Here is a 17,081-nt window from a genome sequence, read left to right on the forward strand (position 1 = left end):
GGTATGCTGTCGCATTCAGTGACAACAGGTAAGTTCAGTGTTTGTGTTGAATCCCATGATTCAATGACTAGTCCATGAGCCTGTCTACCGCATGTTGGTACAGTGCCGGAACATGAAGAAATTGTGTAACATTTTGGTTCAGAGTAAATTCTCAACATGTCAAAGAACTCACTGCGAGCAAGGGACCTGTTACTCTGATCGTCAACAAGTGCATATATCAAAATGGCATTCTCCTTTTCTCCTTGTCTGTACACTCGTACAAGCAACATTTTGGCACATGATTTACCAACAAATTGTTTCTCGCAAATTTGTAAACAACAGGCTGAAACTGATGAAACACTATTTGTTGTTATACTGTCTATGACACGTTGCTCCCCGCCATGCTCTTTGTATGGGTGATCAGATTTGACATCAGTGGGGTGAAGTGCACTACAGTGTTCAGTATTATCACAAATGTTACATCTTAAATTCACTTTACAGTCCTTAGCCATGTGTTTTGAATTACAGCACCGAAAACAAATTCCTTCTTCCTTTAACAATCGTTTACGGTCTGCTAGCTTCTTGGATCTAAACACACGGCAATCCTGTAGTGAATGAGGTGTCTTACTGTTCAAGTGAATCAAACAAACCTGAGAGAGTTCCTTGCCCTGCTTTGACACAAATTCAGTCTTGTTTGTTCTCACTGACACACGCTCTCTGTTACTGCTACCACTAAAGGGAATAGAAGTCACATGTACTTTACTCTTTGGCTTGGACTGGACATCATACTGGAATCCTGGGCCATTGCGTATACGACTCATTTCTTGGAGAAACTGAACTAAGAAAGTAAAGGGAGGATATGACACATTGTTTTTCTTTTTATAGTTTGAAGCTTGAGTTGTCCATTTGTCCTGCAAGTTGTAAGGAAGTTTGTTAATTATAGGTATGATTCCTGATGAAGAGTCAAAGTAGGAGAGAAGAGTTGAATATTTTGGGTTCTCTTTGGCTGCCTCAATCTCAGCTAGTATGTCTGCTAATTCATACATTCGTTTGTTTTCCTTTATTGTTAGTCGAGGAAATTGTTCCAGTTTGGTTTTCAAGGCTAATTCCACAAGCTCGGGTGAACCATATCGTTCTTCTAATCTCTCCCATATACGTTTCAAGGCTCTATCTGGGTATGCAGCATTTGCGGCTCTTATACTTAAAGCAAACTTAGTAGATTCCGGTCCAAGGTACTTTGCTAGTAAATCGACTTCTTCAAATGGCGTTACTCCAAGTTCTTCTGCAATACTTTTGAAACTTGTTTTCCATGTAACAAAAACTTCAGGCCGATCAGTAAATTTAGTGAACCTGGAAAATAGTAATTCCTTCTTCAATAGGAACTTGGTGAGGTCCCTAACAACATTGTCACCACCAGTCTGTTTCACTTCAAAGGGAGCTGCATTTGGGTTCAATGAGCTTTTATGTGTATCTTGATATACTGGAAGTGGTCTAATGTCTCTTATTTCTGGTCTTTTGACACTGGTTTCCTCATCTTCAGGACAGCTTTCATATACATACTTTGCCGTCAGTTGACTCCTGTCGACTGGTTTTTGCAGCAGTGATGGCTCTGGGGAGACATGCCTACTTCCCATTTCTGTTTCCTCAAGTGCTCTTACTTCTGCTACGGCAATTGCAAACTTTCGCTCTTGTTCTAGCAGTAGCATTTCTGCATCTAGCTCTTCTTTCTGTCGAGTCTGTTCTGCCTTATGTTTTGCTTCCTTTTCCTCCAAGGATGCCTTCTGTTTTCTCAACATCAGCTCTCTTGCTTCGTATTGTAGACGGGCTCGTTGCGCTTCAACTTCCATCTTCTTTTTCGCTAGGAAACTCCCATTTGTAGAAGGCTCTCCAACCTCTGATCTAGTGAGTAGACCTGAACGACTTGAACCTCTCTGTGATAGTCGTTCAGTTGCTTCAATTCTTGCCTCTCTGATACTTCTGCTTAACTCCTTCATAATGTCTCTACATTTGATTTGTAGAACTTCTTGTACTCTTAATTCTGAAATACTGTCCTCTGTGTTTGTCCTATCAAGGAAAGCTAAGAAGTCCTCAGATTCATGTGCATGTTTTGTTTTCAATTCTTGAAACTCTTTATCCAATGTTCTCAGAGATTTAAAATCTAATTGTGTTTTATATTCATCAAGTTTCACAGCCATATCTTTAATATCAGACCAAATTGTATCACATTTATTGAGATATTTCTTAATTGTTTCTTCATATAACACTTGACCCTTTTCTGTCTTTCTCTTTACTCTACCCCTACTTTCAAGTTCATCATGTTCATCTCGTTCAACACTGACTTCTTTTTCTGCATCAGCCATTTTGTTTCAATGTTGCACACACTATATATACACTGTACACATGATATTCAAGATATTTGTTGATATATATGTATATAATACAATCTTAATAAGCAAATATATACACCAAAAATCTGTTTCAAAATGCTGCGTACAATAGCAAAAAATAGGTGTGCCATATGACAGTGAACACAAATACGACAATCTCTAAATACACGTGAAGATAAATACCAAGTGTTACTGTTACTCGTAGAAGAAAAACTCAAACCATGCAAGCACACTAAACGGCAAATGCCTAGACAATGAATATCAACCCTTATTAAGAAAATATAGATGATAACTGATAATTTCACTGTTCAATGTTCAACAGTTCATGTGTAATAACACTATCACTATAAGTTCATACGCTATATATGTGCATGTACAAATTAACACTCAAATGCACCGGTAAATTCAGGCACTGCAAGTCAACATTTACATACAAACACTAGTCAATAGTTCATGTTATTACACCACGGAATGTATCGCGGAATGCACAACGGAATGTTCTACGGACAGTGTCCAACACTATAGACGGAAAGGACTGCACACCCCCAGGTAGGCAGGTAGGTATGGTCTGCATGCCATCGTCCAAAGGTGTATTAAGGGTAGGCCCAGCCTCAGCGAGAAGGATCCAATCCAACGAGCGATTTATTTACTATGCTGTCTCAGTCCCAGACTGGTGTTGCAGCCAGTAACAAATAACCTCGAAACCATTGTAGTTCATCATAAACTTTTAATAGTAATGGCTTCACAAAAGGTAAATAACTGAAAAATGAATAAACAAACAATAAGTTCCCACTTAACCCGAATTTTCTCTGATAATTTACGATACCCGGCAAATTCCCAACAACACACATTTAAAACAAATCTAAATATTTTCATTGTATAACAATAGAGTCAAACAAACACTTACATCGCTGTGGCACCTCACTGGTGTTCAAAACAATCAAAAAACACAGCCCTCACTCGCACATGCCATGGCCATGCTGAGTTGCAGAGTTCCTGACGTAATAAACAAAACCGTCCGGGTTGGAATACGGATTTCCGAAAAAGCACACTTACAAAATAGGCATATTAATTTATTTTACTAAATAATTCTAATTTACTTATCAGTTTTACTATCTCAGGTACACACAAATTGAAAAGAAATTCCCGCCGGGCTCCAGTTATAAACTCACGCTTCGTACTGTGTATATGTTATGTAACGTATGTTATGTAACAGTCTTTTGTTCACTCCTGACAGAAAAAAATCCACACAGAATATACAGGAAAATCACAGAGGAGGTCACCTGGACAAAGAATGTATACACATGTATACACGTGCCCGAGTACCCTAAGATTAATGATTTCATCATATGCATTAAACAAGATCAGACATCAGTTTTTCTTTTCAAATTCAATTAATTACTTAGTAAGGTTCTTAATAGGGGCTGTTAGCTCGCAAACGAGAGCGCGCGAGATTTGAATACTTCCGGTGACAAACAAACATGGTGATCTGCTTTGCGTTCGCATGCAATCATAGAAGTGGCGCAAATAGTTGCAAGTTCTATCGTTTTCCGACTGACACAAAGAACAGGACGTCATGGGGAAAATATGCAGGTCAGTATTAATACATCTAAATGTATTCAGCATGTTTTGAATGAAATATATAAGCGATCTTGACCGGATTTCAGGACATGACATCTAATCATACAACTTATTTCATTGATAAGCAAGGCGATACCTGAGGACGAATAGTGAGACTTTATTTTTAATGCGTTATACATCAATTTATAGATTTGCGTTAGTCTGTTGATATATTCACGAACCACATGTACATGTACATCTTATTTGTGTGGACCATTACGTACCAATCTGATTAATATCAAACCTTCCAATACGACCATCAAAATAAAGGAGCTAGTGAAGGTCTGATTTTAAATAGACTGGACCATTACAAGTGCATGTGTTATCACCTGCGAAGTTCAATAAGCATAGTGATACTGTCGATGAAAAATTAAAATTAATTTAGTAAATTATAATACTGCTATATTTTTATGCCTAATATAGTACAAGTATAATTGTTAATACATGTACTCGTAACAGTCTAAGTAGTCATTATTCAGCTGTTATAAAGAGAATTCATGTTGTAAATTGCGGAGCCCATAGTCTATTATCATGATTAAAATCAATTAAACACTTAATATACTGATACACATCATCATGTACATATTCTACTAGTAATACTGATGTACATATAAATTTTGTCCGTCAAATTCAATACATGTATATTGAATTGCACCTCTATTTCGTGTATACAATGAGAGATAACAGTTGCGGTATATGCTGTTGCTTTGAAACTATACAGACAACTGACTTTTCTTTATTTAGAAGAGCTGATCGACAACCAGAAAATCAAAATGACAGGATTTGTTCCTGCCATTTCAAAGAGGGGAAAAAGGAAAGAGATCCTGTCTACTTTGCATGGAACGACAAAAAGTACATGGATTTACCTGATCCAGAAAAATCGGATAGGTGAGAGAAATTTTTTCATGGAAGTATTTACTAAATTTGGCTAATTCTAATATTTCCTATAATTAATTTGTCAAATATTGAATGCTAGATGTGGTTGATATTACAAAATAAACATTATGTACAAAGTTATGCTATTTAGATACAATTAATTAATATTAATATATTAATATATTAATTAAAAATGCTTCCAGGAAAAGGAGGAAGACGTGTCAGTCCCAGTCCTGTGAAGCTAAAACAATAACCCAGCGTCCATCCTGTGAGAAAGAGCAGATACAAGATGCTGTTGATTGTGAAGATGTAGAACATGTAACTTCCTCAATCATTTTGCAAAATTTTTTAATCATCTTTTTTAAAATGGTGTTTTATATAAAAAATATGTAGATACAATACCCATACTTATAGTGAAATGAAAATATATTTATCTTAAGGTTGATGTAGATCACAGCTACACAGTATCTTGCTCAAGAAACTGTTCAATAGAAATGCAACAACTCTCTTCAGAGATTAAAAAGTTGGAAGAAGAGTTAGTTGCTCTAAAGATCAACAGCAATAAAAGAAAACCCATGACTGTAGCGGAAATTAGGGACAGCGAAGAAAAGGTTAATATATATTATTGTTGATGAGGTAAAATGAAATTTACATACAATAAACAAAAATTATCAAAGGTTCTTTCTTGTGAAATTTATGACTTATTTTGCAGATGCTGCTTTACACATCAATACAATATGATGTCTTTGAAGTGCTTGTGGGACTGCTTGGTCGCTTTGAATTAAATTACTTTAATGGTTGGTCACCATCACTAAATATTGAAAATCAGCTTCTGATTGTTTTGATGAAGCTGAAGCTCAACCTAAGAGACATAGACTTGGATCACAGGTATAATAACTTACATTAATTTAATGAATTTTTGAATGTGAAATAAATAATAAATTATATTCAGTATATATTAGTTCACCTGAGCCAAAGGCTCAAGTGAGCTTTTCTGATCAAAATTTGTCTGTTGTCTGTCATTGACTATTGAGATCCCCGCCCTCAAACCATATATGTTTTTGTATCAAGATCTAAATTTTATTTTCCTATTGATGAATGTTCATTCATGGATATTGGAAGATGACAAAGGTTTACTTCTGTCCATACCCTTCAATATATACACATTGTTAATCCCAAACCTCTGATCATCTCTATGAAGCAGAGTGCTCAGGTGAGCAATGTGACCCTTGGACCTTTTGTACTTATTTTCTTGGATGGTAATATTTTGATAACAATATACATTTTATCTCTCAATTCGCAGGTTTTGTGTAAGCAGATCTACAATTTCCAACATTTTTAACACATTGGTTCATGCCCTCCATGAAATGTTGTATGTGGGTGTTGTTGACACATGTTTCCCCAGTCAGCTTAAATGCAAAGGTTTGTATGATGATTTACATTCACATGAATAGAAAATCCTATTATGAAGCAAATATTGATGCATTATACTCTTTATCTATATTGCAAACATTGATTTGCTATCTAATCATGCAGACTGCTTTAACATAATATACATGTAATAATTATAGGATGTTGCTATATTGTAGACTTAAATTATTTCCCTATAATTCAGAAAATATTTAGCCAACTTTACATCTTACTTAAAGTACTGTTGAATTAATTGATTTTCCCCCATTTTCATTTAGGCTCTATGCCTAAGTCATTTGCAGAGTTTTCCTCTGCAAGGGCTTCCATGGATGCCATTGAGACAACCCAAGATTTTCCTGGACACCTGGATACACAGGTCATGGCATACAGTTCATATAAGAGCCGTCACACTGTTAAAGCAGTGACTTGTGTCGCCCCAAATGGTGCCATCTGTTCTCCTTTATATCCAGGATCAACATCAGATGTTGCGACTTAGCGTCACAGCAAAGTTCTTGAGAAATTCAAACCCGGAGACCTGATTTTAGCTGACAAGGGATTCACAATCCATGATCAATTACCCTAAGGTGTGTGCTTGAACATTCCAGCATTTTTATCCTCAAGAGGGCAGTTTACCAAGAAAGAAGCAGAACTGTGTTACAAAATAGCCAGAGCAAGAATTCACGTGGAACGGGCTAATGAGAGGATAAAGAACTTTGAAATACTTCGCCACATACCAGCAACCTACAGGCCATTATCAACCAAGATATTTCAACTTTGTTCCTCGATCCTTGGTCAACTTGCAATTACCTCTTTTTAAAGAAATTTCATAGAGCATTTACAATTATGAATCCATTTGATTTTTTATTTTTTCTGAAACAAATTATTCATGCAACATTGTTCACTTTTAAAGTAGAATGGGATGCATGTTAACATTTTATGCTATTATGAGACTTAATTAGCATTGCTGTTGATCTATGTTTTGTATATGAAATCAAATGATAAATAAGTGGACTGCACTGATTTCTTTTGTTTTATAAGATGTGTTATTTCAATACATCTTGTTAATTTTTAATTAGTTCTGGAATGAAAGTGTTAAAATAAAATTCTATTAATTGTGCTATGTTCTTTGTCCACTCAGAGTCCTTGGTGATCAGGATAATTTTGCAGTCTTTAGTAGTCCAAACAATCAAATCACAGCAGTTCTTATTGCACAAATGGAGCTGGCCTTGTATCTGGTGAAAGTAAGGATGGAGGTACAAAAAGCCCTCTCTGTATTCTAAATTCAACAATGAGTTTGCAACAAACATATATTCAAATATGGTTTACAGCTTTATATCAATAACTGGAACAGCAGGGGAAATGTAGTTAATAGAGGTTCATATACAAATATTTTGAAAGAGTAACAGAACACAGAACTCTATAGTTTGAGTGCTTTCATGAATTTAGATTGATATACATCAGTATATACATGTACTTACCAAGGTAAAAATCCTTTAGACTGTGCACTGCCTCATATATTGTTAAATGTGCTGCAGAGTAAGGACGTTTCACTTCAACTATATCAGGAACAGCATCTCGAGCCTCTTGTGTCTGGAAATTCACATCACATGTTGGTGGGTGCAGGACTAAACCATCTGGAGATGCACCTAAATCGCCAGACTCGTGCAGCCAAATCCCTGAATCAAAATAAATTTCAAATTTGCAATTTTATTGAAACGGGTATATTAAAGAAAATGTTGTTATATTTCGTATTCATTTAATATTTATAAAGTCGATAAATCGATATAAAGTAAATTAAGTTTTTACCTCAAACAAAAAAAATATATACTCATTTCTTGAAAATTATATGAGAATGGACAATTCTCATGAGAAATTTGGGTAAAAGTTCCTTTCAAAATGGAGTCATGGTCAATTTAAGAACAATGCCGTCTGTTCGGAAATGATCAAGATTAAAGAACAAAAATTACAAGTTTGTTGCACTGAAGCACTAAATTCATGTTCATATTTCTTCAGTGCATGTTCCTCATGTGTAATTCCCCAAGCAACTGCTTTGATGGATTCTAAGATGTATGAGGACATGAGACGTTTCTTGAGAGAAATGGTAATTCTGCAGTTAAAAACATCCATTACTAGCCATTTATAAGCAGTACACAGTTATTATTGAAACCTGTACATAATTAGTTTTAGAACTATCAAATGCTATTCATGATGCACAAATTCATGAATCATGCTGGATAAGTATATAATAATAATAGTTTACTGTCTTCTCTTTGTACTGAGCACTGCTCCAAAATTGGATGCTGTTATCCTGTTTTTTCTGATGATTGACCACATTGGATTGTTTCTTTGACCCTTGGTTGCCAGTGCAGTATTTGTTATGACTTCTTCAGACAAAATCAGAGCTCGTCTTAACCATACCATGGGCATATCAGAATGAACAAATTCTGCACTGGTCAAGAGATCTTCTATGAAGGGAGCAGGGGGGCCTGGCTCACATGGTTCTGGCTGAAGAATCCATTCCATAGCTGTATATATACAAACATGTTATTGTTTTTCTAGTACATATATTGATTGAACTTACCCATACAACAGTGCTGCTGCAACGTGATGACAGACAAACTTCCCTAAAGGACACTCACAATTTGTCGAAGATACGGCATAGCCATCGCCTAGAGCTGCATACAAATATGTCCAAAACGGGTTGTAATATAAAATTTGCAATTGTAATATCCCCATCAAACCCGAATATCCTCCAGTGTGACAAAATTTAATGGAAATAAAATTGAACTTTTAAGTTTGGAACGTTTTAGGAAGCAATACACAAATTACACTACGTACGTTACATTAATAATTACGCACATTAGGCTATCATACATTAAAATCACAAAATTAAAGGTAGACATGTATTTCCTTACTGTTACTTTGTATGACTTGTTCTTCATCGACGCCTGAACCACTGCATTAACTATATTCGTCTCGCTGTCGAAGAGAAACTTCAAAACATGATTGCTATATACAGCATTCTCTGATTTTCGCATAAGCTTCGGTTTGTCTGTAGTATAATTAGCCCAGTACTGTATCGATATCGCCATTTCTGCATTTGTTTGTCACCGGAAGCACTTCACCGGAAATTACTAAAAACGAGACTTACAGCCCCTATCGCCTCGTTTGCCACATTTGAAGATGGTTACATGTATACATATAGTTTCAGTCACGCTGAAACCTTACTACACATTTTAGTGTGTACGGATTCATTATCATTAGGCTAGAATTAAACTTAAACCTGTTGAAAATAAATGATATCACTATTAAACTCAAATCAATTTTAGTAATAGTTTCAGCAATGCTTAAACCATTTTAACTTAAAGTTTCAGCATACTGAAACTTAGCGGAAATGTTCTGAAACTGATTGATATTTCCATAATAATTTACACAACTTTTCACATGATTCAAATTTAGTTTCTGCATTGCGGAAACCATCAGGAATCTTAACTTAAAGTTTTAGCAAACTGAAACCTAGCGGAAATGTTCTGAAACTGATTGATATTTCCATAATAATTTACACAACTATTCACACGATTCAAATTTAGTTTCCGCATTGCGGAAACCATCAGGAATCTTAGACTAAAGTTTCTGCTGACTGAAACCTAACGGATACTTGCTGAATTGATATAATGGTTTCCGCATTGCGGAAACTATACATGAAACTTCAACTTCAAGTTTCAGCAAGGTTTCCATATAGTTTCAGTTTTGCTGAAACTTGAGTTTTCATCCAGTGCCGAGGAGAAGGTAGATGATTGAAAAGCAATTGGGATCTCTGCAGATTTCATTGGAGCTGTAGTTGAGACTTCACATTCATTGCCATTGGGAGGTTTACTTACGGCGTAGTTGGCTGAAATTGGGTCGCTTGTTTCGTTTTGAGGAACTACCTATTTGATAAAGCTTTACTCATTGAAGCCTTTTGGTAAGTAGAACAATCTCTTCTATAACTTCTCACAGAAGATTCATTTTTAGGGCCACTCATATGCATAATGTGTCGAACATCAAAACCTGCGTCGTTCATTCCTTGCATTGAAGTTGCACGTAGGCTATGTGCAGTGTAAGTTTTACTGCATTTTGCATTTTTACAAATGTCGGCAACATCTGTGTACCAAATTTCCTCAGTTGTTGGAGATTTAAGCGCTTCCTTTGAACATCTGTTAAATAAAAATGTTGCCTTAGGGTCCAACTTCGAGAGGTAGAGTTTCAAAGAGGCGACTGGACATTTTGCCCCAGCAGAAGGTACCTCATACATTCGTTTCTCTTTTGGGTTTTCATTTGCATCAATTCCTCCTTGCCAATTTTTCTGTTTCGTTTCATGTGACAAAGCAACATATTCCTGTTTATTTTCATCAACATGAAATTCAAATGAATCAGTTTTTAGTTGTTCCTGAAATTCTAACCCCCTGCTGATAAATTGAATTGCAATAAGTAACCAGATTCGGAATCTTAAAGAGATTGGTGTTGGTTCCCCGAAAACATGGGCAGAAATATTGTCTAGGTCCTGTTTAGGAATGATTTCTTTGTGTTTGATGGGTCATGAGAGGCCATCTTGGAGGTTTTTCTTTAGTTTTCCATCTAGAACATTGTTACTTTCTCTAAATTCTCGGTCACGTACGATATCAAATTGTCGTCCAATATCAATGTGACGGTTTAATGCTGACCTTATGCTTTTGAATGTATTGTTATGATATTCGGACGCTTGTTGTTTGGTCATAGATTGAGATCTTTTTTCATTTGGCCTTGGTGCAGCCTCTTCATAGAACTTTTCAAGATGGCTATTGAGCTCATGTGCAGAAATTGAATAAAAGTTGGTTGGCTGCCCAAGAGCCTCAACACTCCATTCTGTAATGAAATTTGAAATTTTTGTTTTGAACATATCAAATTATTTATCATGCTTATTTACATGTACATAAATCCAAATAGCTAAATGTTAAAGCAACCATGCATTTTGTGTGGGGAATTTGGGTTCAAGTCCCAATCTGGATGTACAAAATGTAAGTGATGATGACTTGATATTTTCAATTTTAGCATTTCATTAAATATTTAAATCATAAATTTACCTTGAAACAAATTTAATCCCCACTTAGTGTTAGATTTTGTGGCTTTTGACTGTCTTCTTTCTTTAAGATCCTGAATTTCTGCATCACTGACAGATTTAAATCTCTTGCTATAGGATGGCTCTTGCAGCATTGTTAGCTCACCTGTGCTGAAAGCTCAAGTGAGCTATTCTGATCACATTTTGTCTGTCGTCCGTCTGTCTGTCTGTCTGTCTGTCCGTCCGTCCGTCTGTCTGTAAACTTTTCACATTTTCAACATCTTCTCAAGAACCACTGGGCCAATTTAAACCAAACTTGGCACAAAGCACCCTTACCCTAAGGGGATTTAAATTTGTGAAAATTAAGGATCACGCCCTTTTGCAAAGGGAGATAATTAGGAATTTATGAAAATTTTCGAGAAATTTTCAACAATCTTCTCATGAACCATAAGACCAGGAAAGCTGAAACTTGTGTGGAATCATCATCAGGTAGTGTAGATTCATATTTGTGAAAATCATGACCCCTGGGGGTAGGGTGGGGCCACAATGGGGGGTCGAAGTTTTACATAGGAATATACAGAGAACATATTTGAAAATCTTCTTCTCATGAACCATAAGACCAGGAAAGCTAAAACTTGTGTGGAAGCATTCTCAGGTAGTGTAGATTCTAATTTGTGAAAATCATGACCCCCGGGGGTAGGATGGGGCCAAAATGGGGGGTCGAAGTTTAACATAGGAATATACAGAGTAAATCTTTAAAAATCTTCTTCTCATGAACCATAAGACCAGGAAAGCTGAAACTTGTGTGAAAGCATCCTCAGGTGGTGTAGATTCATAGTTGTGAAAATCATGACCCCCGGGGGCAGGGAGGGGCCACAATGGGGGGTCGAAATTTAGCATAGGAATATATAGAATAAATCTTTAAAAATCTTCTTCTCATGAACCATAAGACCAGGAAAGCTGAAACTTGTGTGGAAGCATCCTCAGGTAGTGTAGATTCTAATTTGTGAAAATCATGACCCCCGGGGGTAGTGTGGGGCCACAGTGGGGGATCGAAATTTAACATAGGAATATATAGAGTAAATCTTTAAAAATCTTCTTCTCATGAACCATAAGACCAGGAACGCTGAAACTTGTGTGAAAGCATCCTCAGGTAGTGTAGATTCTAATTTGTGAAAATCATGACCCCCGGGGGTAGGATGGGGCCACAATGGGGGGTCGAAGTTTTACATAGGAATATATAGAAAAAATCTTCTTCTCAGAAACTAATCAGCCAGAAAAGCTCAAACTTGAGTGGAAGCATCCTCAGGTAGTGTAGATTCAAAGTTGTGAAAATCATGATCCCCGGGGGTAGAGTGGAGCCACAATATGGGGGATCGAAGTTTTACATAGGAATATATAGAGTAAATCTTTAAAAATCTTCTTCTCAGAAACTAATCAGCCAGGAAAGCTGAAACTTGTGTGAAAGCATCCTCAGGTGGTGTAGATTCATAGTTGTGAAAATCATGACCCCCGGGGGCAGGGAGGGGCCACAATGGGGGATCGAAGTTTTACATAGGAATATATAGAGTAAATCTTTACAAATTTTCTTCTCAGAAACTAATCAGCCAGTAAAGCTGAAACTTGTGTGGAAGCATCCTCAGGTAGTGTAGATCCAAAGTTGTGAAAATCATGATCCCCGGGGGTAGGGTGGGGCCACAATATGGGGGATCGAAGTTTTACATAGGAATATACAGAGTAAATCTTTAAAAATCTTCTTCTCATGAACCATAAGACCAGGAACGCTGAAACTTGTGTGGAAGCATCCTCAGGTAGTGTAGATTCTAATTTGTGAAAATCATGACCCCCGGGGGTAGGGTGGGACCACAATGGGGGATCGAAATTCAGCATAGGAATATATAGAGTAAATCTTTAAAAATCTTCTTCTCATGAACCATAAGACCAGGAAAGCTGAAACTTGTGTGGAAGCATCCTCAGGTAGTGTACATTCTAATTTGTGAAAATCATGACCCCCGGGGGTAGTGTGGGGCCACAATGGGGGATCGAAATTTAACATAGGAATATATAGAGTAAATCTTTAAAAATCTTCTTCTCATGAACCATAAGACCAGGAACGCTGAAACTTGTGTGGAAGCATCCTCAGGTAGTGTAGATTCTAATTTGTGAAAATCATGACCCCCGAGGGTTCGGTGGGGCCACAATGGGGGGTCGAAGTTTAACATAGGAATATATAGAGTAAATCTTTAAAAATCTTCTACTCATGAACCATAAGACCAGGAAAGCTGAAACTTGTGTGGAATCATCATCAGGTAGTGTAGATTCATAGTTGTGAAAATCATGACCCCTGAGGGTAGGGTGGGGCCACAATGGGGGGTCGAAGTTTTACATAGGAATATATAGAAAAAATCTTCTTCTCAGAAACTAATCAGCCAGAAAAGCTGAAACTTGAGTGGAAGCATCCTCAGGTAGTGTAGATTCAAAGTTGTGAAAATCATGATCCCCGGGGGTAGGGTGGGGCCACAATATGGGGGATCGAAGTTTTACATAGGAATATATAGAGTAAATCTTTAAAAATCTTCTTCTCAGAAACTAATCAGCCAGGAAAGCTGAAACTTGTGTGAAAGCATCCTCAGGTAGTGTAGATTCATAGTTGTGAAAATCATGACCCCCGGGGGCAGGGAGGGGACACAATGGGGGATCGAAGTTTTACATAGGAATATATAGAGTAAATCTTTAAAAATCTTCTTCTCAGAAACTAATCTGCCAGTAAAGCTGAAACTTGTGTGGAAGCATCCTCAGTTAGTGTAAATTCATTGTTGTGAAAATCATGATCCCCGTGGGTAGGGTGGGGCCACAATGGGGTGTCGAAGTTTTACATAGGAATATGTAAAGTTAATCTTTAAAAATCTTCTTCTCAGAAACTAATCAGCCAGGAAAGCTGAAACTTGTGTGGAAGCATCCTCAGTTAGTGTAAATTCATAGTTGTGAAAATCATGACCCACGTGGGTAGGGTGGGGCCACAATGGGGTGTCGAAGTTTAACATAGGAATATATAGAGTAAATCTTTAAAAATCTTCTTCTCAGAAACTAATCAGCCAGTAAAGCTGACACTTGTGTAAAAGCATCCTCAGGTAGTGTAGATTCGAAATTGTGAAAACCATGACCCCCGGGGGTAGCGTGGGGCCACAATGGGGGATCGAAGTTTTACATAGGAATATATAGAGTAAATCTTTAAAAATCTTCTTCTCAGAAACTAATCAGCCAGAAAAGCTCAAACTTGAGTGGAAGCATCCTCAGGTAGTGTAGATTCAAAGTTGTGAAAATCATGATCCCCGGGGGTAGAGTGGAGCCACAATATGGGGGATCGAAGTTTTACATAGGAATATATAGAGTAAATCTTTAAAAATCTTCTTCTCAGAAACTAATCAGCCAGGAAAGCTGAAACTTGTGTGAAAGCATCCTCAGGTGGTGTAGATTCATAGTTGTGAAAATCATGACCCCCGGGGGCAGGGAGGGGCCACAATGGGGGATCGAAGTTTTACATAGGAATATATAGAGTAAATCTTTACAAATTTTCTTCTCAGAAACTAATCAGCCAGTAAAGCTGAAACTTGTGTGGAAGCATCCTCAGGTAGTGTAGATCCAAAGTTGTGAAAATCATGATCCCCGGGGGTAGGGTGGGGCCACAATATGGGGGATCGAAGTTTTACATAGGAATATACAGAGTAAATCTTTAAAAATCTTCTTCTCATGAACCATAAGACCAGGAACGCTGAAACTTGTGTGGAAGCATCCTCAGGTAGTGTAGATTCTAATTTGTGAAAATCATGACCCCCGGGGGTAGGGTGGGACCACAATGGGGGATCGAAATTCAGCATAGGAATATATAGAGTAAATCTTTAAAAATCTTCTTCTCATGAACCATAAGACCAGGAAAGCTGAAACTTGTGTGGAAGCATCCTCAGGTAGTGTACATTCTAATTTGTGAAAATCATGACCCCCGGGGGTAGTGTGGGGCCAGAATGGGGGATCGAAATTTAACATAGGAATATATAGAGTAAATCTTTAAAAATCTTCTTCTCATGAACCATAAGACCAGGAACGCTGAAACTTGTGTGGAAGCATCCTCAGGTAGTGTAGATTCTAATTTGTGAAAATCATGACCCCCGAGGGTTCGGTGGGGCCACAATGGGGGGTCGAAGTTTAACATAGGAATATATAGAGTAAATCTTTAAAAATCTTCTACTCATGAACCATAAGACCAGGAAAGCTGAAACTTGTGTGGAATCATCATCAGGTAGTGTAGATTCATAGTTGTGAAAATCATGACCCCTGAGGGTAGGGTGGGGCCACAATGGGGGGTCGAAGTTTTACATAGGAATATATAGAAAAAATCTTCTTCTCAGAAACTAATCAGCCAGAAAAGCTGAAACTTGAGTGGAAGCATCCTCAGGTAGTGTAGATTCAAAGTTGTGAAAATCATGATCCCCGGGGGTAGGGTGGGGCCACAATATGGGGGATCGAAGTTTTACATAGGAATATATAGAGTAAATCTTTAAAAATCTTCTTCTCAGAAACTAATCAGCCAGGAAAGCTGAAACTTGTGTGAAAGCATCCTCAGGTAGTGTAGATTCATAGTTGTGAAAATCATGACCCCCGGGGGCAGGGAGGGGACACAATGGGGGATCGAAGTTTTACATAGGAATATATAGAGTAAATCTTTAAAAATCTTCTTCTCAGAAACTAATCTGCCAGTAAAGCTGAAACTTGTGTGGAAGCATCCTCAGTTAGTGTAAATTCATTGTTGTGAAAATCATGATCCCCGTGGGTAGGGTGGGGCCACAATGGGGTGTCGAAGTTTTACATAGGAATATGTAAAGTTAATCTTTAAAAGTCTTCTTCTCAGAAACTAATCAGCCAGGAAAGCTGAAACTTGTGTGGAACCATCCTCAGTTAGTGTAAATTCATAGTTGTGAAAATCATGACCCACGTGGGTAGGGTGGGGCCACAATGGGGTGTCGAAGTTTTACATAGGAATATATAGAGTAAATCTTTAAAAATCTTCTTCTCAGAAACTAATCAGCCAGTAAAGCTGACACTTGTGTAAAAGCATCCTCAGGTAGTGTAGATTCGAAATTGTGAAAACCATGACCCCCGGGGGTAGCGTGGGGCCACAATGGGGGATCGAAGTTTTACATAGGAATATATAGAGTAAATCTTTAAAAATCTTCTTCTCAGAAACTAATCAGCCAGGAAAGCTGAAACTTCTGTGGAAGCATCCTCAGGTAGTGTAGATTCTAATTTGTGAAAATCATGACCCCCGGGGGTAGGATGGGGCCACAATGGGGGGTCGAGGTTTAACATAGGAATATACAGAGTAAATCTTTAAAAATCTTCTTCTCATGAACCATAAGACCAGGAAAGCTGAAACTTGTGTGGAAGCATCCTCAGGTAGTATAGATTCTAATTCGTGAAAATCATGACCCCCAGGGGTAGGATGGGGCCACAATGGGGGGTCGAAATTTTACATAGGAATATACAGAGTAAATCTTTAAAAATCTTCTTCTCATGAACTATAAGACCAAGAAAGCGGAAACTTGTGTGGAAACATCCTCAGGTAGTGTAGATTCTAATTTGTGAAAACCATGACCCCCGGGGGTAGTGTGGGGCCACAATTGAGGATCGAAATTTAACATAGGAATATATAGAGTAAATCTTTAAAAAGCTTCTTC

General features: G+C 37.5%; 1 protein-coding gene and 1 long non-coding RNA gene across 2 annotated transcripts in view; one reads left to right on the forward strand and one right to left on the reverse strand.

Annotated features, from left to right (window-relative positions):
• LOC136272191 (uncharacterized) overlaps nucleotides 1-8,819 on the reverse strand; it is a 128,653-nt gene extending 119,834 nt beyond the window's left edge. Inside the window, exons 1-3 of the long non-coding RNA XR_010710150.1 lie at nucleotides 8,533-8,819; nucleotides 8,240-8,379; nucleotides 7,751-7,948 (exon numbers count right to left, since the gene is read on the reverse strand). This is a non-coding gene — a long non-coding RNA (uncharacterized lncRNA). The remainder of the gene's footprint in view (nucleotides 1-7,750; nucleotides 7,949-8,239; nucleotides 8,380-8,532) is intronic.
• Nucleotides 4,570-6,768, forward strand: LOC105326988 (uncharacterized). The gene is made up of 6 exons (XM_066072825.1): nucleotides 4,570-4,874; nucleotides 5,066-5,180; nucleotides 5,303-5,473; nucleotides 5,575-5,750; nucleotides 6,166-6,284; nucleotides 6,551-6,768. Exons 1-6 carry the CDS (start codon nucleotides 4,624-4,626, stop codon nucleotides 6,766-6,768), a joined length of 1,050 nt encoding a protein of 349 aa, XP_065928897.1. The 5' UTR covers nucleotides 4,570-4,623.
• Nucleotides 8,820-17,081: the final 8,262 nt, after the last annotated feature.

The sequence above is a fragment of the Magallana gigas genome, chromosome 10 (genome assembly GCF_963853765.1).
Source record: "Magallana gigas chromosome 10, xbMagGiga1.1, whole genome shotgun sequence".
NCBI classification, from domain to species: Eukaryota; Metazoa; Mollusca; class Bivalvia; order Ostreida; family Ostreidae; genus Magallana; species Magallana gigas.

What these genes read in the sequence shown, in the direction of transcription:
- LOC105326988 (XM_066072825.1), top strand. Translation starts at nt 4,624, where the DNA reads ATGTATATTGAATTGCACCTCTATTTCGTGTATACAATGAGAGATAAC. An exon ending in GATCCAGAAAAATCGGATAG is followed by an intron (nt 4,875 to 5,065) that starts GTGAGAGAAATT and finishes AAATGCTTCCAG; the next exon opens with GAAAAGGAGGAAGACGTGTC. An exon ending in GACATAGACTTGGATCACAG is followed by an intron (nt 5,751 to 6,165) that starts GTATAATAACTT and finishes CTCAATTCGCAG; the next exon opens with GTTTTGTGTAAGCAGATCTA.